This window comes from Salvia splendens, chromosome 7 (genome assembly GCF_004379255.2).
Source record: "Salvia splendens isolate huo1 chromosome 7, SspV2, whole genome shotgun sequence".
Lineage (NCBI taxonomy): Eukaryota > Viridiplantae > Streptophyta > Magnoliopsida > Lamiales > Lamiaceae > Salvia > Salvia splendens.
In genome coordinates, this window is record NC_056038.1 from 37,175,661 (window position 1) to 37,203,524 (window position 27,864).

The 27,864-nt window shown below is 39.0% G+C and overlaps 5 protein-coding genes across 5 annotated transcripts; 3 read left to right on the top strand and 2 right to left on the bottom strand.

The window, feature by feature from the left end:
- The first annotated feature begins 1,442 nt into the window (after positions 1-1,442).
- LOC121811596 (rhomboid-like protein 14, mitochondrial) lies at positions 1,443-2,934 on the top strand. Its single transcript, XM_042212464.1, has 2 exons — positions 1,443-1,746; positions 2,003-2,934. The coding sequence occupies exons 1-2, from the start codon at positions 1,540-1,542 to the stop codon at positions 2,765-2,767; spliced, it is 972 nt and encodes a 323-aa protein (XP_042068398.1). The 5' UTR covers positions 1,443-1,539; the 3' UTR covers positions 2,768-2,934.
- Positions 2,935-3,111: 177 nt separating this feature from the next.
- Positions 3,112-6,625, bottom strand: LOC121811595 (eukaryotic translation initiation factor 2 subunit gamma-like). The gene is made up of 9 exons (XM_042212463.1): positions 6,449-6,625; positions 5,868-5,997; positions 5,665-5,726; positions 5,241-5,353; positions 5,058-5,160; positions 4,626-4,853; positions 4,255-4,473; positions 3,677-3,937; positions 3,112-3,555 (listed from the first exon to the last, which is right to left on the bottom strand). The coding sequence occupies exons 2-9, from the start codon at positions 5,971-5,973 to the stop codon at positions 3,253-3,255; spliced, it is 1,395 nt and encodes a 464-aa protein (XP_042068397.1). The 5' UTR covers positions 5,974-5,997; positions 6,449-6,625; the 3' UTR covers positions 3,112-3,252.
- Positions 6,626-8,953: 2,328 nt separating this feature from the next.
- On the top strand, positions 8,954-11,308 carry LOC121811529 (TBC1 domain family member 2A-like). Its single transcript, XM_042212410.1, has 7 exons — positions 8,954-9,616; positions 10,016-10,132; positions 10,218-10,396; positions 10,473-10,566; positions 10,643-10,720; positions 10,803-10,904; positions 10,982-11,308. The coding sequence occupies exons 1-7, from the start codon at positions 9,143-9,145 to the stop codon at positions 11,117-11,119; spliced, it is 1,182 nt and encodes a 393-aa protein (XP_042068344.1). The 5' UTR covers positions 8,954-9,142; the 3' UTR covers positions 11,120-11,308.
- Positions 11,309-11,347: 39 nt separating this feature from the next.
- LOC121811528 (protein ENHANCED DOWNY MILDEW 2-like) lies at positions 11,348-18,936 on the bottom strand. Its single transcript, XM_042212409.1, has 19 exons — positions 18,787-18,936; positions 18,261-18,694; positions 18,076-18,172; positions 17,900-17,953; positions 17,663-17,805; positions 17,148-17,244; positions 16,903-17,001; positions 16,552-16,799; positions 16,374-16,463; positions 15,842-16,273; positions 15,599-15,746; positions 15,125-15,226; positions 13,680-13,772; positions 13,450-13,491; positions 12,785-12,895; positions 12,184-12,255; positions 11,970-12,088; positions 11,839-11,902; positions 11,348-11,755 (listed from the first exon to the last, which is right to left on the bottom strand). Exons 2-19 carry the CDS (start codon positions 18,683-18,685, stop codon positions 11,444-11,446), a joined length of 2,748 nt encoding a protein of 915 aa, XP_042068343.1. The 5' UTR covers positions 18,686-18,694; positions 18,787-18,936; the 3' UTR covers positions 11,348-11,443.
- A 986-nt stretch (positions 18,937-19,922) lies between these two features.
- Positions 19,923-24,426, top strand: LOC121741981 (BTB/POZ domain-containing protein At2g04740). The gene is made up of 5 exons (XM_042134976.1): positions 19,923-20,407; positions 20,502-21,222; positions 22,391-22,427; positions 22,501-22,634; positions 23,943-24,426. Exons 1-5 carry the CDS (start codon positions 19,954-19,956, stop codon positions 24,316-24,318), a joined length of 1,722 nt encoding a protein of 573 aa, XP_041990910.1. The 5' UTR covers positions 19,923-19,953; the 3' UTR covers positions 24,319-24,426.
- The last annotated feature ends 3,438 nt before the right edge of the window (positions 24,427-27,864 follow it).

The following is a 27,864-nucleotide window of genomic DNA, read 5'->3' on the forward strand; positions in this document are numbered from 1 at the left end:
AAATATCTAAATTTTGTTGTCTACTATCATCTAACAAGTCATTATCTTCCCAATTCTTGTGATGATTATTCAAATGTCTAGTTAAATTACCAGTGCCATAATTAACTTTAAAAGTAAATTTGACCTTACAGAGCTTACAAGCTGCTTTTTCATCATTCAAGGTAAAATAATTCCACACTTTACTAGTCTTAGATCTAACTGGTGGTTTTTTAACTGCAATAGAAGTTTGAGTTTCAACAAAAGTGGTTTGGTCCTCCTCTAAGTTTACATGTTGTGGCTGTGATGCAGATTCTGAAAAAAGTGGAACAGACTCATTTTGTGGTGTTCTAGAAGATGAACTCGGAGACATTCCCATAAATCTTTTCATTTTTAAGATATAAAATAGCCAAGAAATAAATAGGCAATGAAGCTATAACAAATAAATCACAACTGGAGCAAAATTAGGTTTATAAAAAATCAACATTAACAAATATGAAACAAGAACATATATAAACCAAAATTAAAACAAACCAGGTGATTATTGGCAGTTCAGCAACACCAAATTAGACAAATGATACTTCGATTGGATGATTCTCGACAACACCAAATCCACCAGATGAACAGTTGGATGAAGATGGATGATTCTCGACAACAATTACTGAGGATGCAGAGAATAAGAGTAAGAGAATTGGAGTAGGGATGAAGATGGAATGGAGAATACAATTACATGTATTTATAGGAGAATCAGAGAAGAACAATTAAGATTTTACCGTTGAAAACTTGGAATTGGAGAAGAAGACCGACGGATGGAATGAAAATTGAGAATGAAGCTGGATCTAGAAATTGGAGAAGAAGACCGACGGATGAATGAAAATTGAGAATGAAGACCGACGCCTCTTTTATTTACCAATCATCAATCTATTAATTAATAGTGCACGCCACTTTTCAATTCAATCTATTACCGCGCCACTTTTTAATTAAGGTCCATAATCAATTTGCCATTAAATATATTAGTTTTAATTAAATCCTAAACCTAATTATATTTAATTAAGTGAGTGGGTTGAAGCTGTGCTGGGCTGAGTTGGGCCTAGGCTGGGCCTGAGCTGGGCTTGGGCTCGGGCTGCTAGTGGGCCTGGTCCCGGGCCGGTTCTGGGTTTACAAATAGGCCCAAATAGAGCCGTTACACTCAACAAGCCCAACCCGAGCCCGTTTTATTTCTCTAATGAGCCGGGCCTGGGCCGGCCCATACCGGGCCTGGGCTGGGCCAGCCCGGCCCAGTTGACAACTCTAAACCCAATGCCAAAGCCCACACTATTGCTATTCAAATATGTGACTTTTCAAAAATTTGTTGTTTTTAAAATTATGGAAATAATAATCCAGTCACGAGTAAAAGTTTTTTTTAAGTAAAAATAACAAATAAAATAAAAGAAGCTACTACTAATATCGAGAAATCTAGAACTTTCTGAGCAAACTTTTGCGGCAATTGATATCAGATTGATTCGAGAATTCAGAAACATAAGCCGCTGTTGTAGAGGGGAGAAACTCCAATCCAATTTAGAGATGGAGAGAGGAGGTAGAAGAGGCGGAGGAATGGTAGGGCTGCTTGTGCTCCAGGCATTAAGCGAGTATGGCCGCCTCGACCGCAAGCCTCCTGTCACCGCAGGTCTTATCGCGGCTAATACACTTATTTACTTACGCCCTAAATTTCTCGATCCAATTCTTCCAACCCTCAGTCAAGTCTGGTTTAATCCCCGCCTCATCGTCAAGGTAACTCTTTCATCCCTCGCTTATTCATCATCAGTTATTGAACTTGGATTTCCTGCTGTCATCACTTCACCCGCTTTATCTTGTAGCTGAGGAAGGTTGAACCTATTGCCTCTATGATTTATCCCCGGATGTGTTTTGACTATTTTAACAATTATTTATGCCTTTCTCTCCCAGTCAAATTTCATCTTAAAGAGAATACTGCAAATGTTTTTGGCTTAGAATTCAAAGTATTTAGTTATTGATTTGGTTGGAGCAGAACAAGGATTTGAAGCGCCTTATTTTATCTGCATTGTACCACACTGGTGAACCGCATCTTGTATACAATATGTTATCCCTACTGTGGAAGGGAATACAGTTGGAGAGTGCAATGGGAAGTGTGGAATTTGCAACAATGGTTGCAGCTCTACTTGGTATGTCTCAAGGCATCACGTTACTGCTAGCCAAATTTCTTCTGCTCTTTGAATATGAGAGAGCCTACTACAATGAATATGCCGTGGGATTCTCTGGTGTGCTTTTTGCCATGAAAGTTGTTCTCTACTCTCAGTCGGATAGCTATACATATGTGCACGGACTCATGGTCCCTGCACGTTATGCTGTGTGGGCAGAACTTGTTCTCATTCAAATGTTGGTACCTGGAGTCTCATTTCTCGGTCATCTTGGGGGAATTCTTGCTGGAATCTCCTACGTATACCTTAGGGGTGCAAGATCTGGTGTTAACCCTTGTGTGAAGATAATGAGGGTTGTCACCCATCTGTTATGTTGGCCATTAAGATTTCTGAACGGTATGTGCTTGCGGCCTTCGTCTGGCCGTGTGTTTGGAAGGGGAACTCTCCAAGGAGGCGAGACACCAGGTGTATGGAGTTGTGGAGCATGTACATACGAGAACCCAAGCTTTTCAAGTGTCTGCGAGATGTGTGGGACAGAAAGTAACGGTGATGGATTTGCACCCACATCCACAAGTGAATCCATTTCGCTTGAGGAACTACGACAGCGGAGAATCCAGAGATTTGGTAGATGGTGATACAATCTGTAGTGGAAGTTGGCAAGAGGAGAGATTACTCGATATTGGCTGGATTTTAAACATACTCATGATTTTCTTTTTGTATGCATTTCGACTATGTTATTTCATGTATAGAAAAAATGCTTAATCCTGTTATGTTCTATGGAATGGTGCGATTCATCTCTAAACAATTAAGATGGAGCAAAATAAACACTATTCGAGTCTACATAGTCAAATGTGAGCCAATGTAACATAATACGTTTGGATTAACCCACCCCATTGAAGAGGATTTGCTTAGAACGCAATGATTTAGTAGTTAGTAATTGAGCATCTAGAATGCATAGAAAACAGCTGAGACAACAATATGAACTCCAAAAAGTAAAGAAAATCATCACAATAAAAGTATCCAAGACTGTAGGCAATCTTTTCTACTATAACGAACAAAAATTGTTCCCTGCAAATGTCAGCCCTCCCACATTTCAATTCCTTGCTTATTGGTGACCTTTTTAGATGGGGCAGGGTGGAACATCAAGAGTGATGCCAGCTTGAATTTGACCCCAACCAATCAGACGCCAATGCCTATCAATTCTTCTACTCAAAGCGATTTTTTCTCCTTTACTTGTGCACACAGGTGAAGTGAGCTGCAGCTTTGCAAACACATTCCTGACAGCGACAACACGGGCTCCAGTTGACATTGATCCTATGTTTAACATTAGCATCTCACCCTTTGTCAGCTTTGTCACCTTACCCTGCCTCTCTGTGTCCTTTGTCCTGACACCCAGCAGCCGTCTCAGCAGAAAGAAATTAACCTGGGGGTTGAACAGATAAGTTTACAACGTTACCAAATAATTCCATAACAGAAAAAATCAATGCACTAAATATGAACCCAAGGACAAATCAAAGACAACTTCTACCAGGAGATGCCCTTACCTCTAGCTCCACATATACTTCAGGTAGAGAACCAACTTCTCCAAGAACCTGGCCGACCAACCTATCAGCACGAGTAAGTGTGGGGTCCATTGTTGTTCCAACTCCAATAAGGCCTCCAGGTACAGCAAATTGCAATTCATTCTGCTCAGCGTACAAGGATACTATCCTGGAGTATATAGGTGTACACCTGATGTTATCATTCTCATCTTTGACAACAATACCAGGACGGACCTCAATAAACTGATTTACTTTCAACACACCCTGCAAGTAAAATTCGATGGCTCCATTACATTAGCACCTTAGATGACTAGGTTGCATGTAGAAACTGTTCACTTCAGATACAGGAGAAAACAATGTTATGCGACTACGGTAATTCAGTGCAATTGGACTGTTACTTTCTAGGCTTGTATTAACAGAAAGATGTATATGCAACTAGTTCAGTGAGAGAAAATGACCAAAGGAAAGATATAAGTTAATCTTCTAGAATACTATTTACACAAGTTTACAAGCAATTAGATCAGGGAAAAAATAACACCGACAAGATATCGGATGCCAGAATTACACATACAAGACTATACCTTAAGAATACTGCCACCAGCAACACCACCTTTAATTTCATCAACTTCAGACCCAGGCTTATTGACGTCGAAAGACCTGATCACAATCATATTTGGTGGCGATATGAAGTTCCTCTCTGGGATTGGGATTTTTTTCACGATATATTCACATACAACATCAATGTTATATTTCAGTTGAGCAGAAATTGGAACCACTGGCGCATTATCTGCAACAGTCCCCTGTGGAGAGAATTTGAAAGATGGCATTACGAAATGTAGTGGAGAGAGAAAAAGAGAATAAAGGAAGAGAGAGGATATAATTTTTATGTTGCAAGTAGCTTGGGCCAGAGGGGGTATAATTAATTGACATTGCATCAGGAGCAAAAACTGACCTGAATGAACCTCTGAATGGCTTCATGCTGGTTGATGGCGACATTTTCCTGAACAAGATCAACCTTATTTTGAAGTATTATGATATGTTGGAGACGCATGATTTCCACAGCAGCTAAATGTTCTGATGTCTGAGGTTGAGGACAACTTTCATTGGCAGCTATCAAAAGTAATGCTCCATCCATAATTGCTGCTCCATTAAGCATTGTAGCCATGAGAATGTCATGACCCTGTGGACAAATATGACAGTAGCAAGTGTTTAGTCATGTAGATGAGGACAGCAATAGTTAAGCCAGACAAATTTAAGACCAAAATCAGCATTATAACTGGAAAATAGATCCAAAAGAAATTCGCGACTATGACAGCCTTACTCTAGGAGTAGACAAGAATACAAATACAGTTGCCGATGACAAAAAACGCAAGAGAACCCTTACCGGACAATCAACAAAAGATACATGTCTAAGCAATTTCATCCTACAGTTCTCAAACCCAGGGACATCACACATTGGACTATCTTCTTTTCCACTCCCGTAGGCCCTGAGAAAAATAATAGTATACTCAACAAGAGCCAGGATATGTAGTACAGCAATCAGACCTAGTCATAAGTCACATCTTACTTGTAACACACTGGCCGAGGGCATTGATCCTCTTCACACTTATATATCTTGGCATTGGCATACCCAAGCTTGATAGTAATATTACGTTCCAGTTCATTTTTAAAACGAACAGTCTGAAACAATGCATCCAAGAAGTTAAACTTAAAAATAAAATTATTATTACATTGACAGAATGATAAAGCTAAAAGGGTTTTAGATAAACCAAAAGGTTAAAAAAAATAACTTGACAAATCCAACTGTCCTGTCCACAATATCTGCATCAACAACTTAAATCCTGGATATTCGTCCATACTCAGTTTTGATACTGTTGATATACTTAACAAGTGTTCATCAAAATCATATGCTACTAAACTTTTAATAGCAGTACAGAACAAATGCTTAAAAACTCACATAGTGAATGGATGTCTAAACAGTAGTGCAATACCTGGACACCAGAGATGGCCTTCACAACTGTTGACTTTCCATGAGCCACATGACCAATGGTTCCTGAAGGAGGAGCAAAAGGGACTAAGTATTGAGAAATAAATACCACCCTCACACTAGCACATATAAAGACCAAGCAAAAGGGAGTAAAAACATGTGATACTCTTAGGTAGCAAGACGAAGGTATTGGTAATACGAGCTCACCAATGTTGATGGTGGCCTGGCGAGAAATAACCTCAGGTGATAGTGGATTTAGTTTTGTTACATCCAGCTTACTTAAATCCTGCTCCATCAAGCCCTTCCTCGACATTGTGGCAGCTCTTAGTAGATTGGTCTAACAAATAGAATAGAATGATACGGATCAATAAGCTCTAAGAAACAAAAGATGAGCCTATATGCATGCACAATTTTTCTACATGATGGTATTATAGGGACAAAAGTGTCGATGTGGCACGGGGAATTGGTTGAATTCAGATCAAGAATATCAACCACTAAAACCAAACAAGCATAAATCATCGTGAGACATCTTAATAAGAGACGAAGCAGTTTTGATTCAGGATCTTGATTCTTTGGCAACTAATAATCTCCACTACAGTTTCTATTTCAGTTACTCACAACTCTGTTCCAAAAATCATCATCTTGGGTGCAGCGAAATAAATTAGTGAAAGGCAGACAAATTCTGGAAATGCCCCTACCACTACTATAAAAGCGTTTGTGGCTTCAAAATTGTAGTAAGTACTTGTTAATGGAGTATATAAAGTTACTTATTAAGAAGGCGGATTTACCTCAGATTTGCTGAATCGCAGTATGGTGCCGCGTGTGCTATATCTCTTGGATCTACTGTGAAACGATTTCTTGTGTATTGGTGGAGAAGATGGAGATTGAAATAGATGAGAAATAGCGTACAAATGAGAAGCGGCGCTGTAGAAGTTTAGGGTTTTTGGTGCTCTTTTTTTTCATTGCGTAGATTTTATTAATTTTCCTTTTTCTTCCTTTTCGCTACTTTTTTAGGTAATACGACTACTACCATTTAATAAGCCTTTGGGCTGCTGCATCCTTTTGAAAGGCCCAAAATTGTAAGTTGGTTGGATTTAGTATTTAATTAACTGTGTGGGCTTTGTTCTTTTTATTCGTTGGGACATCATGATATTTAAAAGGGAAGGACTTGTCATTTTAACACTCTTTTCATTTCTCCTACATGATATCCATCTGTTTTCCTTCTGTTTATGATTGAACATCAATCCTTAATGCTTAAGGGGCGGCAAATCAGGTAACTGCACCTGAAAAAGGCAAATGCATCCTACTCGAACCCAGGCTGATCATGAATGTGAGTTATCTTAATACCCATTGCGGGTATCTGAATATTCAAAATAATTTTTTATTTAGAATTTCATTTATTTAGATTTATTTGAGCTAACCTCATAATAGTAATTCACATTCCTCAAACCTAAGTCATTACCTCCAACGATGAAACTAAACGGGGGCCAAGCCCACAACTACAATGGGGGCTTGGCCGTTGCCGGACCCAAAATCCTTTGCCACAATCATCCTCAGTCTGGTCTTCGCCTCAACGCCTTAAATAACTTGAGCCTGACACTTTCCCGAGTCTCAATGAATTTAGGGTTTGAAGATTGAATTAAGAAAAAAGAAGATTGTATCTAATGGAGTTTCTATCAATAAATTTTGTGTGCCCATTCACAAAAATTATTAAAACATTACATGTAAAATAATATAATATCATTGTTTTTGAAATTTCAGTACCAGTTTTTAAAATTTTATATTCCACCACTGATTACCTCATAATAATAATAATAATTAAAATTAGGGTAAAGGCCAAAAGTGGTCGTAAACATATGCCCATTTTACGATTTTGGTCTTAAACATTACGTTTTGAATTATTGCATCCTATACATTTCAACTCGGGCCACAATAAGTCCAAAATGGACGGAACCGTTAAATATTAACGGTCAACGGATGTTTACCCGATTTTGACCCAATTAATCATTTTTAATTAATTCAAAAATAATATAACTATTAATATAAATAAAAAAACATTTATATTATAAATAAAAATATATAAACCCCCCTCCCCCTCCAGCATCTCCACCATCTCCGCCGCCCTCCTCGCCTCCCGATTCCCCCTCATCGCCCCCACCACCTTCGCCACCGTCTCATCCCTCAGGCTCAGCGCAAACGGAAAACGGAAGAACATAACTTTGAATAAAGAGAACTTATCTTTCGTGGTAATCGGGGCTGTTCGAGTGAGGCCGGAGTTCTTTCGGGGTTGTTTCGCGGCTGTTCCGGGCGAGTTCGAGGCGTAACGGAGCTGTTTTCGGAGTTGTCGAGCAGCAAGAGGCAGTGCGGATACGTTTTCCGTTGAGTAGACTCCGATTGCACGGAGCGATGGAGACGACTGTCGGCGGAGGAAAGTAGGCGTCGGACTCCGAAGACGAGGCGCTGCTGATTTCCAGCAACGATGCAACGCGACGACTGCTGTGTTGACGGTGGAAATGATTAATTAAATTATAATAATATTATTTATTTATAATAATAATTATATTATTTTTGAATTTATTAAAAATGATTAATTGGGTCAAAATCGGGTAAACACCCGTTGACCGTAAATATTTAACGATTCCGTCCATTTTGGACTGATTGTGGCCCGAGTTGAAATGTATATGATGCAACAATTCAAAGCGTTATGTGTAGGATCAAATTCATAAAATGATCATATGTTTAGGATCACTTTGGCCTTTACTCTTAAATCACTGCGTCATTAGTCATTAACATGAATATCGTCATTGTGTACTAGTGATTTATTAAGTTAGAGAAATTTTTACTTTCTAATTCCCTATTTTAACAGAAAAAAAAGTTAATTGGGGATTGAATGTAGTTGTGACACTAAACTAATTGTTGTAAGCGGTAGTGGATCCAGACCCCGAAAATGGTGGGATGAAATTTAATATTTTAAATATTAATAAATTTAATATTTAAATATTAAATACTCCTTAATTTAATATTATTTTTAATAATAAATATAAATAATATTATATTAATATTTAAGTAGCGCTAGCTCGTGAATAAAATAGAAACATGGATTACAAATATGTATTATTAATTTAAAATATAAAATTATTATAAATATCCATTTTCCCAACCCTAAATAACGGGCTAATGTAGCTTTGAACTTTGTTGCATTTTAATTTGGGTTTTGCTGCCTTGCCTGTATTTTTCCTTTAATATTTAATTTAATGAAAATTAAACAGTGGCAAAATATGTTATTCAAAGATTTCACAGAAATAGAAACAAAATCTCCACAACTCTTCTCGCTTTCTCTCTCTAGCAACTCTTCAACGTGGGTGTGGCGTAACGATGTTTTTTTAATCGCTCTCTGATTTTGAAGCTCTCCTTTTTCCTCCTTTGGGGCTTGACCGTTTCCGATCGTTTTTCCTTTGAATTTTTTTGTTGATCTGAAGACGATGTACGGAGGCAAGAGAGACATGGCAATGGAGTATGAAGCTCAGATACCCGTATTGAGGCCGAGCATCCACTCGAGAAGGGCAAACATGATGGTGAAATTCCAAGATCTGTATGAATTCACAGTGGAAGGAAATGTGGATGATGTGAATGTGTTGAATGAGGTGAGAGAGAAAGTGAGGCAGCAGGGGAAGATGTGGTGGGCTTTGGAGGCCGACAAGGGTGCCAATTGGTATCTTGAGAGCTTTGTTCCTTCCACTCTTCTTAAGTCTTCCCTAAAGTTCTCTACTTTGGTTAATGCCATCACTCTCAAGAAGCTTATCAGGAAGGGCATCCCCCCTAATCTGAGGCCTAAGGTCTGGTTCTCCCTCTCTGGTGCTGCTAAGAAGAAGTCCACGGTGCCCGATAGCTATTACAATGATTTGATCTCCGCTGTTGAGCATAAGGTTACCCCTGCAACCAAGCAGATTGATCATGTATGTGGCATTTACCTTTCTTTTTGGCTTTCATTTTGTGCTTTACTTCTTCTTCTTTCTAGGCTGCAATTCAATAAGCTTCATGGCATATTTTATTCAAAAAAACGATTGAATCGATGTTAAAATATAACTTTACCTTTTGCAATCACAATTGATTATTAGGTTTATGTCAGCACCTCTAGTTATGGGCGGAGTAGTGCATACCATTATAAGGGCAATAGGCTGTTAGCAATAGGCTTTGCACAACCAAGACAGAGTTTTTATGGATAATCACTCAGATATTTGAGTTTGATTTCCTAAATTTTGATTGACATATGTAGGCAGCACTATAGATTGTGGTTGCAGTAGAAAAAGGGTGAAAATTATAGTCGTGTGTCTGACCATTGTATGCTAGTACAGGATCTTCCTCGAACATTCCCTGGTCATCCATGGTTGGACACCCCAGAGGGACATGCTTCTCTAAGACACGTTCTTGTTGGGTATTCTTTCCGAGATTCTGATGTTGGTTATTGTCAGGTGATATTTTACACCATACTAAGAGCTTAATTAAGTTCCTTCTTAATTTTTCAGTAATATTTTTGTTTTATATATTGTGCTGCAGGGTTTAAATTATGTTGCAGCCCTACTGTTGGTTGTGATGAAAACTGAAGAAGAAGCTTTCTGGATGCTTGCTGTTCTCTTAGAAAACGTGTTGGTTAGCGATTGTTACACAACTAATTTATCTGGTTGCCATGTCGAACAGAGAGTTTTTAAAGATCTCCTGACCAAAAAGTGCCCCAGGTTCTCCCATTTTCTTTTTGTTTGATCTGTAGCTAAGATATTGTGATTTACTGAAAGAAGATAGAAATTGATGCAGGATAGCTGCTCATCTGGGAGCTTTGGAGTTTGATGTTTCTCTTGTTTGCACAGAGTGGTTTTTATGCTTATTTTCTAAGAGCTTGCCTTCGGAGGTGAAAGTCCTTATATTTGCTCTTCTACATTGCTGTATTGAAGTGGCTGTTCATTAATAACATTTTTTCCATTCAGACAACATTGCGCGTGTGGGATGTTCTTTTCTACGAGGGAGCAAAGGTTTTGTTCAGTGTAGCCTTGGCAATTTTTAAGGTGAAGTTTATATAGCTGGGTTGAATTTCTGAATATGTAAACACGGGGAAGACTGAACTTGTGTCTTGTGATGAAAAAACAGATGAATGAAGAAGAGTTACTGGTGACACATCATGTAGGTGATGTGATCAATGTAATACAGAGAAGTACTCACTACCTTTTCGATCCTGATGAATTGTTGACGGTAACTCCCTCAGTTTAACTTATCTCTATGTGACTGATTTCTTGATCCGGACTCGTGTGCCAAAACGACCTTTGTAGGTTGCGTTTGAGAAGATAGGGTTCATGATAACCACAAACATATCAAAGCAGAGAAAAAAGCAGGAGCCAGCAGTGATGGCAGCGCTTGATCAAAGAATAAGACGATTAAATTCCCTAAATGATGATGAGAAATCATGATCTTGGACTAGGTGGGCTGTAGCACAAGACAAATATTGTTGTAATCATCTTGGTGCCAAAGTTGTAATTGTAAATTATGCATCCCTACCCTCCTTGTTAAGAGAGCACCTAAATAACTTGTTCTATTGTCTATTCACGATTCTTTATTTGGTAGCTTGGTGTTAATCGATCTATCAACTTCTACTCCAATTCTTGTTTGTGGTACTATGTGAGAGGTTTACCAGTATATAAGACGCAACACAATTTTCAGAATAAAGGATTGTGCTATACGACAGTCGACGGGTCACCTCCTACATATGTAGGATGAAAATAGGAGTGACAAGTTTAAAATTCATCTGATGGTTCAGGAAGTTCTTCTAATATGTTGTTTATATCATTGTATCCAGCCGCAATACTGGAGAAATCACCATAGCAATCTTGATTTTCTTCCATCAAATAGTTAGAAACTGAACTTGCTCTAATTCCTCCTGACAATTCCATCTCTTGATTCTCGATCAAGTGGCTGCACTCCACAGCTACTTGTTTATGCCTGCCAGTCCAATCTGGTCGACTCCACAAGTATAAAGGCGGTGTGTCCAAGTTCCATTGTTCTATTTGCTGGTCATGCACATCTACTGATCCAGGAAGGTAAAATGACTGGCAGAATATCAAGAGACGCATAAGAGTTCCTGACTTGTCAATTTTAGATTCAAGTTTTTCATTTCTGAATCAATGCATACCTTGCCAGATAGGATTTTGTCATCTTCCCAAATAAGGTCGTATCGACTATTTTTCCTGTCCAATCTGTGACAGCCAACAAATTATAAGAAGGCAGAAAAATGAGAAGATGTGACTTGTTATCAATTCTTGCCTTTCAGTCTCTTTAGGAACTATGAGAATGAGAAGCTTTGGCCTGAAAGTTAGAGCTTTGTTTATGAATTGGTTTGCAAGGGATGCTTGGACTCCGAAAGGAGGATTTAGGCCAATGATCTAGCAAAAGACCAGCAATGCTATGAGTCAAACTAAAACAACAACACATGTATGTTCTTCAACACAGATTTTGCCACTTCAAAAATGCTCGTTACCAGTTTAGACCCTTCAGATAATTCTTCCGCACCAACAGTCATCCAATCCTTTTTCTCGAAATTGAAGTCATTCTAGGAACAAGATTTGTAACATGGTCAGATTGCAGGGTGAATCAGTAAATAAAGATAAAAGTACATATGAGAGCAAGATAGTTGGACCAAAATATGATTGAACAGAAACCTGACACAAATTAGTCCAGCCAAGACAGTTTAAAGGAGTGGGTAGAGGGTCATCACTTAATACGCCAAAAAATATGATTGAACAGATTATGAAACTCAATCGTATATTTTACGTTCTGGTACTTTTTCTTATGGCAGTGATAATAATTCATATGGTGTGGCGCACACCTCAAATTGCAATTCTTACTGATTATCAGCTATGTCAATTCATGTTATTGAGTTTTCTGCACAAACATCATGTTTTATATTTGGAGAAAGGGTAAGAAGTAGTCCAAGGAATAAAAGTTGTTTCCAATTGCATTTTGAATTGCTATACATATCTCACGCATGCAATGCACAACAAAGTAAAGAAACAAAAAAAACGTGTTATAACTTTAGTTGCTTGTTGCTAAAATCAATATAGATCCATCAGAATGCCTACCCTCGTCTGTATGATATCATAATTTTTGAAGTAGCACCTTTTCCCCATGCTATCGAGTTCTTCCTTCATAAAGCAGCTAAAATCATTTGATCCGCAGCTGAAATCGACAATCTGTATTTGATATTAGGTTTAATCCTGAACATATTACCTTCTCTAAGGCTGGAACACACACGAAACTTTCAAGAGAGAGAGAGGGGGGGGGGGGGGTTAAGTAAAGAAATATAAATATTTTGCATTATTCTTCTACCAAGATGTGCGATATTCTCTATCAGAACAATTACATGACTTATGAGGTCTTACATTCTATTAAGACTCACTGACTAAACATCACATTTCAATCTCTCTATCATCCGGTGAGCAATTGAAAAGAATAATCCCAAACTTATGCCCCAATGAATACAACGATTGCTTGTATTCAACTATATATAAGACTCTACACTCTACAGAGTACAAACATAAATTTTTATTATATACAGAAGTAACTCCGAACATAAAAGCATGATGAGATCTTCTAACTGGTACATGCAATTTTAGTACTGTTGGTAATTAAATTAATAAATTTGGTTTCATTGAACATGTTATAGTGACAAAAGCATATTCCTGAAGTATATAGGACAGTCTTAGAATTGTATCATACAATTGATGAGGCCATAAACCGTTCTTACCATATCACCATCTTGAACATACCAACGCAGCCGATTTACAACCTGCATATGTGACCTAATGATTACATGCAACCTATGATAAATAAATTACAAGGGTACAACAGCAACAAAATAAAGTCTTATGTTGAAAAGGAATTTTCCTTTTCCGCTCTTTCTCTGGTGGAACTTTCTACTCGAGAAGGAGAAATATTTTTATTTAATTTTTTAAGGAACCATAAATCTATCCTCACCTGCTTTAGCTTGTCTACATTCGTGAAGTGCCGACCAAAAGAGGTATAACGCACACCATGGATAAATGGAGCAAGATAGACAGCTAGCTTCTTCTGGAAAACATATACCAAAGACAGCAATAACTTATGAGCCTAAGTTCCAGGTTGAGAATGTCATATAAAACAACCAGAAAACAAGATGCATACAATTTACATTGCACTTAAACATATGGCAAGTGAATATTATCTAACAATATTTAAGGAAAATCTCAAAATATATCTGACCCAATATCTTTGAGTTCATTTAAAAACACCCATTAACTAGAGGAGAAGCTTTACATACAAAACAGTGGCATCTATCTGAATGTGTTTTAAAGATGGAAAATCAAAATTGGTCGAAGCCAAAAACTAAATGTTATGCCTATAACCTCAATAGCCCACTTACTTTTAGCAAGAGCTGGCCTATAAGTGCAGATGACATTACTATTTGTAGGAGGAAAAAGTACTTTTGCTTGGTAAATAACGATAAGATGCATCAAGTTACAAATATCCGATGCACTCGTATATCGAAGTGATAAACTTGTGTATCAGGGGAAAAATAACTCTGAACCTGGGCCAATACTCCGAGCAAGGGCGGAGCCAATGTATAGGTAGGTGGGGCATATACCCCCATCAAATTTCCCCACATACATATATACATCTATATTTCACTACTACAAACATATACACCTTTTATTTACTAAATGCCCCTTCTCAAATTCTCCAAACTTTTCTATATATATTTTTGCCCCCCTTAAGACAATTTCGGCTCTGCCCCTACTCCTGGGTGACAAAAAATTGTGAAGTGAAGAAAATGTGACAAAGAAGGGTCATCCTACAAGTGGCCCAAGAGAGAGACCCAACTAGACAAAGATAATTGTATGAATTAAGGTTCAAGAATAGGATTTGGAGATCAGATCATATAGCACAAAACATGTTGCTCTATAGCCTCTAACTTTTGTTCATGGAACAATCTGCAAAGGAGCAACATTCATTTCTCAGGGGCTGCTCTACTCATTATAAGGGCAGAAGACATAACCCTTTTGGAGTTAATGAAGTTTCATCTCTTCCTTCCTTTTTCTCTTACTTAGCTCTTTCTTTCTAGGAGTATATGCAACTTGAAGAGCACACAATATCTACCACTACCTACATTCCAGGAGATTGTTCCAGTCTTTCAGTCATTTTGTCGAATACTTGCAAACCTCTGTATTTAGTTTCAATTTATATCCAATCCAGTTCTTATATCAAAGTTATTCTCTTCCAGCCTTTGACTCCATATCAGATTGTGCACCACAAATAGAAACTGCTAAAGAAACCCACAACCCCGTAGAAAGACATCACGACCTGCTCTAATCTTAATCTCCTTGGTAGGGTGTAACATAATGCTAGACAGCTTTTATTACTAGTTATGTCATAATGGTATAGACCTTCCATTTGATTATCTGAGTAAGAATAGCAGGCTCACAAACATCCATTGCATCCTTAACAGTACCTCCTTCTTGTAATTTCTGTAGAGCTCCACGGATAGCCTAGAAACCAATAAACAAGTTAAAGGAAAAAAAGTTAGATCCTGCAGATTCCTAAGACGAATATCCACAAATAGGATATGAAGAAAAGGGCATTTCCACTATCTCAAAATATATAAACTTCCATTGAGAAACCTTTTCCATGTTGCAGCTGAGAATACCTTAACAATTACCAGAAATTCCCCAAATAACTTTGCATAAGAATATCGTGAGGATAGGTGCCTCATATCAAATTCGTTCATCACCGAAAGAAAGTGCAAAACAGTTATGGGATTAAATTTGAGGAGTGACATCAAACATAAACGCTAGCTGTATGCTTCGCCTAAAGGCATTATGACAACTACTGGGCCCAATTAGGAGAGAATTAAAATAAACCTGCACCGAGAGCTCTATCTTTCCCAAGGTTATTGTCTTATTAACTTGGAAATATGTGGAGGAATCATGCGAACATTTCCTCCTTTGGTCTGCAAGAAATTCTTCCTTGTTAAAGGAAGAAACAGAATCTTCCATTAATTTGTGTATCCTGCAAATGAATAGACATTCAAGCACAAAATACTCTACAGAGACAAACATCAAGAACAACTACATCAGCTAATAGCCAAATATACAGGTCATCACCGGTTTTTCATTTCTGCAGTTCTCAAAGTTGCAGCAGTTCCAGTAGGGGGATTTTCAGTTGCATCCTTTTCAGGAATTCTTGTCATACTTGATATTGACATCCGCTTACCACATATCTGGTTGTTCTTGATCGTGGAAGGCTGCTCCAGATTTCTGCATTCAGGATGACCAACATTTATTTTGCTTGAACTCGAGTTCCGTTTTGAAACAATTCCAGGTTGATTTATCCTATTTTTATTTATAGGATCACCACTCAAAATATCACCAGATGTTCCTTTGGAATGTTTTTCTACTTTATCTTCATCTGGTAGACTTCCAAATGCCTTACTCCTTGTAGAATGTTGCCCTATTTTTCCATCATCATCATCATCATCTGGGAATAGCAAATGATCCCTTCGCGGAGTGAGAATTTTACGCCAGATTTTGTGATCCCTGAATAGAATATGTTTATATATATATATATATATATATATATGATTTGCAAAAATTCAGGGCAATTGAGTAAATCATGAAGGAAATGAAAGATGTATACCTGCAATATATCAAGATTCGATTGTTCAAAAGACCTGTCCAAGCCCTTTGAGGGATGTTATTGGCATCATCTCGATGAAACAATATAGAACTGAAAATTTATTAACAGTTAAGATCTCAGACATATCTCAACAAATTAGCACCCAAACGAACATAAGTTACTACAACTTATGGGCAACCTTGGCAAGCATTTACGGTGGTATGCCTTTGGACAGCGTCTGCATATTGCAAATTGCATCTCAGGTAACTTTTTATCTTCTCCTAGCTTACAAACATTACATTTATGAGCAGGGCATGTGAATGAATCTCCAGCTTTTATTTTATTTTTAAATACTTGAGCTTGATAGTCATTTCTGGGGAAGAGCAGCTCTGATAAACAGTCTGGATGATAGAAATGCCCACATGTTGCCGAGACACAAGGGAAGACCTTATAAGATAAGAAAGACAAAATTTATATTAGCAACACTCTGTAGATATGGAATGCGAGAGTGTAAATTGTCTCTAAAGTCTAAACAGGCAACAAGTTGCACCTCAGCCCCAGAAGATATATCAGAATTTCCCAGCCTCCCACAAATATAACATTGATGACGTTGATATTTGCAATTCTTGCAGAGAAAAGTATCAATTGCCTGCTCAAAAAACCTCTCCTTTCAGATCCGTGATAAATAGAGCTGGAACTAGAACTACAGCATCCATTTCAAGAAAACCAACATTTTCTGCATGTGCAACATGAAAAAGATATACGACAGAGGAAAGAAGAAAATGTGGAACTTACCTGGACTTGCTCACTGCTATAACAAAGAGATTCACATTTAGAATCAGCACCCGATTCTATAGTTGCATGAAACGATCGTATGCACCTTCCTTCACAGCTGTGTAGGAGTAAAGCAGTCACATCACAAAGCAATTTCAGCCCAAAAAAAAAACAAAAAGTCATAGTGGCATACTAATTCATCTTTGTGCCATATGGACTTAAGAACTATTGAAATGCTTTTATAGTTTTCATATTGGCCGTCGAAGAATTTGATAGTACAATTTATTACACGAAGACCACTTTCTTAAATTTGTAAAAAAAAAAAGACGAATACTCTAGGGTCTATAGCTGAAGAAAGGCTACGACAACCACTTTGAACTGGCTTTTGGTTCTAATAAGTTATAAGTTATTGTATTGTGATGCTTATTGAAGCTGACATTCCCCAAATTTAGTAGAAGGAGATGTGAATCTCATATCACTGATAGAGGAATTTTCATCTAACAAAATTGAATAGTACCCACAAAACACTTGCTTACCCCAATACATTGCCACCATCATCACAGTATGCACAGACATTATCAAACAAATCATCATGGTCTTCATCACTTGAATAATTATGGGCATCAATGTCTTCATCATCATGAGCTATAAACTTTGGTTTCTTCCTTGTCTTATTATCCTGTAAACAGAGCAATTTTGTTAAGAAATTAGCAAAAGGTAGATATGAAAGAAGTTTCAAAACAGGTAAGGAGATTTCGGGAATGGGCGCAGACCTGACAGAAAGCTTTCCTTTTTTCAGGTATTTGAGAAAGAAAGGCATGCAAATTCTGTTTCATTCGCCATTATCAAAAAATACACGAAGATATAGAAGATAAACCAACCACTGAAATGGAGCTTAAGAATATTATAAACTAGCAATTTATTATGAATACAGCGTAAGAACACAAACCTTAGTCTTTGCAATATCTTTGTCCCTTAGAGCAGCCTCTTTGATCAATTGCAAGTGGTCGGCAAGATCATTTGCAGAAGGTGGATCCTCATACGAACTAGAATGAGAAAAAAATCAAATGCAGGTAAACTGAGAATAAAAAAACATCAGAGCATAAATGTAAACCTATAGTAAAGAGTGGCTACCTGAAGGTCTTCCCGAGATGTTTCCATAAGTCTTCCCCGGATATCTCTTTGGAGCTCTTCTTCATAAAGTGGAGATAGTGAACTGTAATGAGGGCCGTCCTCGCAATGGATTCATAACCCCTATTTGGTTTTTGGAGCTTAATCCATCTCTCATACTTGGAATCGCGCAACACATAAATTTCGGGAATGGCATATGATAGTATAAACTTCCAGGCAGTTACCCTGGTATATATTCGTCCACAACCTTCATCCACCGCTCCCTTTAGAAATGTAGATTCAGTTGGTACTGTCACCCCCCTTTGGCCACTGTCGTTCCATATAAGAGGTAGACTTGAAAATGAAATGAGATTTTCTTTGCTGTCAACCAAAAGATAATTAGTGGCGCAATCTGGAACAATCTCGCCTTCTTCATCCGATAATGCCATACTGCTGAACTGAAAATGCATTAAAAAAGTAAGTGAGCAGGAACCAAGAGATTTTCTCTCTAGAATGTTAAAAGCAAATGTAAAAGGTAAAGTTGAAAAACCTCAAATGCAGTTGTAGCAGGAGATGAGGTTATCGGTGAAAAACAAAAATATGTTTCTCAAAATCGCCACTGGAATAGATGTGTAGTTTGATCCGGCGCGCGGCGTGTGTAGAGTGAGAGTGAGAGTGAGAGTGAGAGAGATAGTAGTACTAGTATGTGTGTAGGGTTGCTGTGGTTGGTTGGATAAAGTGAGACTCCGCATTAGACCATCCACCACGCGTCTCGCGCCGGGCTCGCGTCTCGTCTCGGAGAGACGAGACCCCCGCGAGACGCATTGCAGCGCCCATCTCGTCTCCAGCTCGCGCCCGTCTCGTCGCGTAGCTCGTCTCGGCGAGACACGAGACGAGATGTCTCGCCACGCGCCAGGGACACGTGGCACGTCCCCATGCGTGCGTGACGCCCACTCGCTGGCCCGCGAGTGGGCGTCGTCACTGATGACGCAATAATTCATTTTTTTAAAAAAAAATCGATTTTTAATAAAATTTTTTTTTTCAAACGGTAATATTACCGTTAAATATTTATTTTCATTTTTTAAATTTTTAATTTTTTTACTCTATAAATAATTTTATTCCATACTCATTTCAAACACAAACACACATCTATTCCTCTCAAATCCTCTCTATCACTCCAATTTCCATCTTCAATCAACTCAAACAAATGGATCCTTTTGAGCAAATGCGCCAATTAATGGAACAATCACTCGAAGAAGATCGACGACGAGAGGCGGAGGAAGCCGCACCACCCCCACACCCAACTCCAAGAGGATCTAATTGAGCACATTTGGGAAAACTTTGGCGGAGAAGATTAAATTATGTCATTTTTATTTTTTTAGAATTTTAATTATGTCTTCGTTTTTTTTAATGTTAAGTTGTAATATTGTTTTAATTTTAATAAAGTGTGTTTGTTTAAATTGAATTGGGTTTTAAAAAAAATTATAAATTAAATTGAATGAATAGTAATTAAGAGACGGTATAGAGACGGTTAAGAGACGGAGCGTTGCAGGTTCCGTCTATGGAGGAAAAAAGGACAGTGGGGCCCTCAAATAGTGCTCAAATAGTAGTTAAGAGACGGTTTAAGAGACGGTATAGAGACAGCGTTGTGGATGGCCTTACTTTTATTTATTTGTATTACTATTGGCTGAGGCCAGTGAGAGTAGCAAATAGAGTCATGTTGTCGGAGTTGGACGATATAGATTTAGAGGCGGCGGACTTCCACTCCTCACTGCCGCTGAAGAAGGTTCCTTACGGCGACATTTTCGAGGCCTCCCGCGCCGGCGACGTGGGGCGCCTCCGCTATCTGTTGGAGTCAGGCGTCAACGTCAACGCCCGCGACCAATGGGATTCCGTCGCCCTCTACTACGCTTGCCTCGCCGGCCATCTCGATGCCGCCCGGATGCTCCTCGAGAGCGGAGCCATCTGCTCCGAGCACACCTTCGACGGCGACCGCTGCCACTACGCCGCCCTCAATCTCAAAGTGCGCAAGTTGCTCAAGTCCTTTGAGGCCCGCCCGCCGCCTCTCCAGCCTCTACCGGCCGCGCTCAGAGACACTTTCTTCTCCTGCCAAGCCAATAACGCCTACCTTCAACACCAGTTTCACTTCAATTTCACTTCTCTTCTCCCAGGTCTCTATACTATACTTTTTCCTAAACCCTGATTCAATTAATCCTAATATTAGTATACAAATTCACCAACATAGTTAAGAATTGTTGAAATCAGGTCATTCATCACAAGGAGAGTCCAGTTCCTCCTACTGCCCCCCCGATATTGTATTCTACGTGCAAGGAAGACCTCTTGAAGCTCACAGGCTCATCTTGGCTGCCCGATCGCCCTTCTTCAATAAAAAATTTCAGACCGACTGGAAACAAAGAAATGAAGTGCGATTTTCACGGGAGAGGCTTTCTTATCCATCTCTTTTTAGCCTTGTCCACTTCTTCTATTCTGATAGACTAGAGGTTGCTGTTGATGACGTCGAAGATCTTGTTAGGATTTGCAAAGTTTGCAAGTGCCACTCTCTACAGACTCTCCTTGAGAAAGAAATGCATCATCAAAAACATGCAGACTACAAAGCTCTTAGAGAAATACAAGACTCTCAGAAGAGGTTCATCTTGCAGGGCATTTCGCTTCCTGAAGAAGATCGTCTCCCTGCTGCATTAAATCGAATCCTCCAAATCTCTCTTGCCAATTCACCCAGAGGACAAGGCATTGATACTTTCATGCAGACAGAGGAGGACCTTGCAGATGTTTGTGTGAGAGTTGAGGATAAGATATTCCGATGCCATCGAGTTATCTTAGCTTCACGATCAGAATACTTTAAGGCCAGATTATCCCGAATAAAAGATTTCATTCAAGGCAGTGACCCTTTACCTCATCAGTCTCTTCCTTGTCTTGATGAACATGACCTAAACGCAGAGACTTTCCAGAAAGTGATTGAGTATATGTATGTATTCTTCCCTCCATTCTCTGCACTCCCAATTTTATATCAACTGTGAGAGAAGCTAGACCTGAAAACCTGTGTATTAAGCATTTCATCAAGGATCCGTGACCGTGTAATTGCTAGGTGAACCACACATAATCAATCATCTTCATTGGATTTTTGAACTTCCGATCAAGGACCATAAGATTCGTGTTAAGTGTTATATGTGTGTCCGGTGGAAAAAGATATGCAAGTTCAAATAGGGAGGGGTTGCAGGGAAGGATTTTTTCTTCTTTGATGCACATTCTTTCTTCTTATTCAACTTCAGTATTTAAGCTTTTAATATTACCCCCTCCGTAGAACTTTTAAAGGGGCGTGTCTTTTAATGCACAATTGGTAAAGTAAGAAAAAGATAGAAAGAAAAAGTGATTAAAGTATTGTTAGTAGAGAATGGGGCCCACCTTGAAAAAAATTTCCTAAAATAGAAAGTGCATAATTTTTAAGGGATGGACTAAAATAGAAATAGTTCTTATTTTTAAGGGATAGAGGGAGTAGAAACTTTCCTATCTGAAATTATTCGAATCAAGATACTACAGCATCCATACATAGTCATCTCTATATCTCACTTGCATATACCAAACAAATACTTTCACCGTATTTTCTTGAATCTCTTTCATCACTGAGCCTTGCTTCCCAGTGCAGTGCCCATATCTATCCCATTAGATCCTATCAGAAGCACAACTCAACGTACACAAGTTCCAAATTTGATCCACATGCTTAATATATGCTGTCTTTTTTGTTTATTTCTTACCTGGATATATGTGGTGAGTTCAAGACAGATAATGATTTTAAGTATTGGGCACATGTATATTCGTCATTATTGGATTATCAATTTTGTTAGGCATTTGTATCTATAATGAGAGAAGTTAGGTCAATTTGAGGCTTCAGTGACTTCACTTTACTAGTTCATACTTAATGTAGAAATTATTATCCAATTAGATATTATTTCTACCAACCAATCAACACCAGCACAAAGACCTCTTTTGTGTTGCCGGCTCCTTTTTGGTAAAAAACTCTCTGACTTGTAATATCACGCTTTACCCATACTGTACAAGTTAACTTCTTGAAAGGTCCAGTTGGTCCCAACAATTCTACTTAGGCTTCTATACTATTAACATATTTGTCAATACAGGTATACTGATGGTCTAGTAGAGATAAACCCTGACCAGGTGCGCTTCATCTTTGTTCTGTGAACTGCACAATATATTTTCACCACCCTATTAAATCTTCAAAATTTTGCAGGCAGAAGAAATGTTTGATGCTGCTTCAAGATATTTGTTATTTCCTCTTAAACGGCCAGTTGCAGATGCTATTCTGCCTCAGTTGGAGATGGTTTCCCCTGCAGAATTATGTCATTGGTTGCTATTAGCTGACATGTATGACTCACTAATTCTCTAATTTTCACCTTCTGTTTTGTCTTCTAAAAGATACTATCGTGTTCATATGTGAAAAATGGATGTTTCTTCTTGTTCTTGTTTTTAAAATTTTTTTTGGTAGATAATAGCACATGATAACAACTTTGGGGTGAAGGGTGTAATATTCCATAAGCAATATAATTCCATTCAAACTGAACTGACATGTTAATACATTGAATCCTCAATGATAGTATGTATTGCCACTTGAACACGGATAAGGTTGGAGTTGGACACAGTCTTCTTTGGTGGAATTCATCATAAATATTTATCAGTTTATCTAATATGTAGGTTCCCAGTGAGGCATCAAGCTTGTAAGGAGAGTGTTTAATCATTATGGAAGCACACATCTTACTGTAGCCATGAGTCCTCTGGGAGAAAATCACCCTGCATTGATTGACCTTGTTCCAACTTACTAAACATCTAAGTGCCCGTTCGGTTAACCATATAAAATAATGGTGGATACAATATAGGATACGACAGAGATGGGCTTTTTTTGATAGAATGGGCTTTATCTAGGATTGATTTAGTCGGAGGGGGTAAGGCTAGATGAAAAGTCTAATTAAAATAGTCAAATTGCATTATTTATGCAGGCTTCTGTGAGGGCCTCTTACGAGTTGTGGGCCGTGATTTTTTCAACCGAATACCAATTTAAACGGTCTTTGACACTTAATACTGATTAATAGTGCATACCGAACAGGCACTAAGCAAACTCTGATTAGTGCTACACCTGCTGTCCTTTTCATTGTTCCACAAGATGAGCTGAAGAAATGTTGCTTGCCGTTGACATCTTGTTGTATCTCTTTTGAAAGTATAACACAACAAGAAAAGTAGTTATAGCTCACTAGAATAACATGACCTTTTGTGCTACCACACTTGAGGGAATGGCAACATATATTGATTGTCAAACTAAACTAGGGTTTATGATATTGAAACACACATATGTCATAACTCAGTAAAAGCCTGAGCCTGCATAATCCAGTATAGCTGATCCTTGTCTGGTAGTTGTCATCGATCTTGATATGATTAATCTCAATCTTGGTTCGTGATATTAATTTTGGCATGTCACTTAGTACTGCTGTTACTGGCTGTTGCACTTCATTTTGTCCTGTACTTTCCTGTAAAAACTAGAGCATATAGTTTTGGTTGCTCATTATAGATAATCGAATATTGGTAATTTGGTATATAACAAAAGGTGGCACTCCTTTTCATTTGTGGTTGAATCTTCTCTGTTTTAGTATTTTGCTGAAGCGATTTTTGTTACATTTCAAGGTACGGTGTCTTAAAGATACGTGAATACTGCTTAGATGCTATAGCGCTCAACTTTGAAACTTTTGCTGAAACTCGTGAGTTTCGGGCAATGCTTTTGACTCTGCCGCCTCCATCCGGAGATTCTTCACTTCGGACAACAGCTCCAAGTGCTCCAGGAGCTGAGGTAAATGTAGTAGAAGGAAATATCCTTGATGATTTGCGAGAGAAATGGCTTGAGGCTGAAGGTGCTGAGCTAGACAAAAGAGATGAAAGTGCATTGCTTTTTGACAAGCGCCTTGATATGCTCATGCTTGTGGCAAAGCAGGAGAAATCAGTCGAACATGAAGATAATGTTGACTCTTCTCCAGAGACTGTCCCCTCCTCTGTTGTCATCTAGTCCGAGGTGCTTGAAAGATAGATTCTTGTGCTTTTATTCATTCCAATGGATTCATACGAATACTAATGATTTTACTATGAAAAGGAAATACAACGAAAAATTGTCCAATCCTCCCTCCATCCCACATTAGGAGTCCCATTTGAGTTCAACAAACATTTTAAAAAACATCCCACTTTAGGAGTCCCATTTGAGTTCAACAAACATTTTAAAAAATGTAAAGGAAAGTTGGTAAAAAATGATAGTGAAATATAGGTTTATTGCCATTCATGGAATATTCTAACCGAGACTCTTAAAGTGAGACACCAAAAATGGTAAACTGGGATGAAGGGATTATTATACTCCATCCGTCCAATAAAGATGAGGTTTGCACGTTTTAGGTTTCTGAACTCGACAGAACTCAAGAAAAATATCACCATGTCTCTAGCAAATTTGATAAGTTTAAAAGTTTATTTTTGGCCTTTTTGTGAAATTAGTAGCCATGGAAAGCTTGAATTGAAATTAGAAAATATAGAATTTGATAAGGGACTCTCCCCATTCTTGAATTTTCTTTGGGTAGGAGGTTTAATCTTCGGTCAATTGAATCGAAGGTTTAATTACTTGGAAGATTATTTCATTACCAAATTAATTTGTTCTTTGAGATTCTTCCTATGTTACCACATAGATTACATTTTATTTTTTTAGTAAAACCCAATGATTTAATCAAAACAATATATTTATCCGGATTAAAAAATGTAGTAATTAATATCTTAATTACATTTACTTTGTTATTAGAAACAAGCCCAGCTTCAATTAATTGGACTATTTTACGGCCCAACCCCATTTAACTAAAAGGAGCCCAAAGTATATCAAAACGGAGTCTTTTTTTCTTCATTATCCAAAATCTAGCCTCCTCCTTCTCAATAGGAGTAGCCGCCGCTGCCACCTCACTACCAGCAGCATCCTCCCTTCGGCGGCCATTATCCACTCTCCCATCATCTCTCTCTCGGTTTCCTTCTCTCCCTATCTTTTTCTTTCTCTCGGCCTCTCTCTCCCCTCTAGGCTACTATCTCGCGCCATTTCTTTTCACTTTGCCCCTCCCTCTCGCTCGAACTGTCACAGCCTGCGCCTGCGCCTCCACCTGCATGCCACAGATAGGCCGCTGATAAGAACTCTGTTGAGGAGCCACACCATACGTCGAATGACGAGAACACCACGGACCTAGCTTGTCAAGGAACACTGCCAGAGGATCAGCCAACTCAAATGGTTGAAGAACACAACACAGACGATTCAAGAGCTCGACGCATACGGAAGAAACCAAGACGTTTCCAAGACTATGTTCCTCGTTAGATGTTTAGTGTTTCTTTTGCTCTTTAATATAATGTAATATGAATAAAGAGTCGAGCATTGTTATAAGCTCTATCTCGGGTTTTCTTTGTGGTTCTTTCCCGAGAGATAGGTAGGTTGAACTGCACTAGGGTCTGATAAGGCTCATTTCATGCATCGGTTTGAGGAAAAATGTACGCTGCTTGATCGGTTTATCACGCAAAATAAGTGTTAAATGTGCAGGAATGCCGCTTGACCAAGGCAGGAAGGCCGAACTGATCAAACAAGTACAAAAGGCGATAAAAGGCCAAGAATCAGGGAAGTTGATCAAGGGGGAGTGATCAAGCAGTTAGGCGAGGACCGCATGCTTCTAGAAGAAGAACACGTGAAGAAATGAGCTGGATGTGGTGCACCATTCTATTATCAAGGACGACGTTCTAGAAGGGGACACGTGCTAACTTATGAGACGTAAGGACGGGGCAGAGTTATGAATCTGTTACTCAAAAGCGTCGTCATTCTAGAAGAAGAGCACGTAGCAATCAATGAGTCGCTCATTCTCAGCATGAGTGAATATTCCCTGTCAAGATCGTTATCCAGCTGGAGGCCGAATCGAGCTTATAAATAGGGGGTGTGCCATCACAAGAAAAGAATCCGATCTTTTACTTTCCGCCTAGTTTAGCTTAGTTTAGTCCTCTAGCTTAGTCCAGTTCTCTAGAATAGCTTAGCTTAGATAAAGTAATGCGTAGTTAGAAATGGGAATTAAAGAAGCGCTGCGGAATACTTGTTATCTGTCGGCGTATTCCGAAGTATTAGCTTAGTTTCAATTTCATGCTATACTGCTTTCAGTTTAGTTTAATCAAAGTTATTACGTTTTTATCCTCGCATTTACTGTTACGTTTTCACCTGCAATTCACTTGACCCAGTAGATAAATTTACCTTGATCAAATTAGCAAGTTTAATTCTGCCTAGAGTAAAAACAGTAGTTAAAACTCCCAAGTTAAAGCGTGGCAGCAGCCAACCCCCTGTTCACTACACACACTCTCGACACACCAACTTCTCTGTGGGATCGACCCCGAACTTGCCGCTTTACTGTTAAAGTAGTGCAAAATTGGGAGTTTACAAATTACATTGGTAGGAAACGAGCGAGAGCGAGTTTGAATCGATCAAGTGGCAACGACATTTGCTAACTGATCCAGTTGGTTCAGTTATTTTCAATATAACTTGGTCTGAATTCGCGCCCCTCTCGAGGCCTTCCAAAATGGCGCCGTTGCCGGGGAAGCATGGTGTTACTTTATGTTTGTGCGTAGTGCGTAGGTGTATATAGTCTTTTTTTCTTGTTTTCTCATTTTGTTTTTCACTGTTGATGAGAAGGTACCAACAAGGTGGACACTGGAATCACCCCTTTCTATACAGAGAGACTAACGCTCATTGGAGAGTCCAGGAAGCCGGCGTGGTCACCACTCGTTACAGAGTAGCATTAGAAGCCGCGGCAGCCGCTGAACAGAACACACAACCACCACCAGCAGAGATGGCCCTTGTCGTTGACGACTCTGGGATTGGCTCTCTGCACGCTCATAATGAGAAGGAGCCCACACATGCCATTGCCGCTACTCCTGGGATGCGGACCATCGCGATCAAATCGGGAGTACTGGCCGTCTTATCCCACTTCTACGGTCTTTCGAAGGAGTGTCCGTACGCCTTCCTAGAGGAGTTCTGCCGGTACTGTGATATTCAGCCCGTGCCGGCTGGATCCACATCCGAAGATTACAGGCTCAAAGCTATTCCCTTCGTTTTGAAGGGCGATGCGGGTGTCCGGCTGTCAAGGCTGCCAGAAGGATCCATCAGAACCTGGGCTGAATTCTGCATGATATTCCTAGATCTTTTTTCCCAGCGTCGAAGACTAGTGCCCTGAAAAGGGAGATTACAGAGGCTAGACAGGAGTACGATGAACCCCTTGGCCAGTACTGGGACAGATTCAAGGTTTGCTTCAAGCATGCCCCAACCACAAGATGGAGGAGAAGGAAATCTACTCTGTTTTCTACAGTGGATTCACTGTGGATAGCAAGAACGACCTCAACCTCGCAGCTCAAGGGGACTTCTCGAAAACCGCATTTGGCCAAGCCAAAATATCCTGGAGAGGCTTATTGAGGCCAAGTGGTGGTATGAGACATCCCGAGGGCAGTATAGGAGAGGGGCAGTGCACGTAGCAGAGGCGCGTAACAAGGAAAAGTTGGAGGCTCGATT

What these genes read in the sequence shown, in the direction of transcription:
- LOC121811596 (XM_042212464.1), top strand. Translation starts at nt 1,540, where the DNA reads ATGGAGAGAGGAGGTAGAAGAGGCGGAGGAATGGTAGGGCTGCTTGTG. An exon ending in ATCCCCGCCTCATCGTCAAG is followed by an intron (nt 1,747 to 2,002) that starts GTAACTCTTTCA and finishes TGGTTGGAGCAG; the next exon opens with AACAAGGATTTGAAGCGCCT.
- LOC121811528 (XM_042212409.1), bottom strand. Translation starts at nt 18,685, where the DNA reads ATGGCATTATCGGATGAAGAAGGCGAGATTGTTCCAGATTGCGCCACT. An exon ending in CATCTCGGGAAGACCTTCAG is followed by an intron (nt 18,173 to 18,260) that starts GTAGCCACTCTT and finishes TTCTCATTCTAG; the next exon opens with TTCGTATGAGGATCCACCTT. An exon ending in ATGATATCATACAGACGAGG is followed by an intron (nt 12,256 to 12,784) that starts GTAGGCATTCTG and finishes TCTTGTTCCTAG; the next exon opens with AATGACTTCAATTTCGAGAA.
- LOC121741981 (XM_042134976.1), top strand. Translation starts at nt 19,954, where the DNA reads ATGTTGTCGGAGTTGGACGATATAGATTTAGAGGCGGCGGACTTCCAC. An exon ending in TAGAGATAAACCCTGACCAG is followed by an intron (nt 22,428 to 22,500) that starts GTGCGCTTCATC and finishes AAAATTTTGCAG; the next exon opens with GCAGAAGAAATGTTTGATGC. An exon ending in TGGTTGCTATTAGCTGACAT is followed by an intron (nt 22,635 to 23,942) that starts GTATGACTCACT and finishes TTACATTTCAAG; the next exon opens with GTACGGTGTCTTAAAGATAC.
- LOC121811595 (XM_042212463.1), bottom strand. Translation starts at nt 5,973, where the DNA reads ATGTCGAGGAAGGGCTTGATGGAGCAGGATTTAAGTAAGCTGGATGTA. An exon ending in AGGCCATCTCTGGTGTCCAG is followed by an intron (nt 5,354 to 5,664) that starts GTATTGCACTAC and finishes GCATTGTTTCAG; the next exon opens with ACTGTTCGTTTTAAAAATGA. An exon ending in AAGTATATGTGGAGCTAGAG is followed by an intron (nt 3,556 to 3,676) that starts GTAAGGGCATCT and finishes TTCAACCCCCAG; the next exon opens with GTTAATTTCTTTCTGCTGAG.
- LOC121811529 (XM_042212410.1), top strand. Translation starts at nt 9,143, where the DNA reads ATGTACGGAGGCAAGAGAGACATGGCAATGGAGTATGAAGCTCAGATA. An exon ending in CTGATGTTGGTTATTGTCAG is followed by an intron (nt 10,133 to 10,217) that starts GTGATATTTTAC and finishes ATTGTGCTGCAG; the next exon opens with GGTTTAAATTATGTTGCAGC. An exon ending in TAGCCTTGGCAATTTTTAAG is followed by an intron (nt 10,721 to 10,802) that starts GTGAAGTTTATA and finishes ATGAAAAAACAG; the next exon opens with ATGAATGAAGAAGAGTTACT.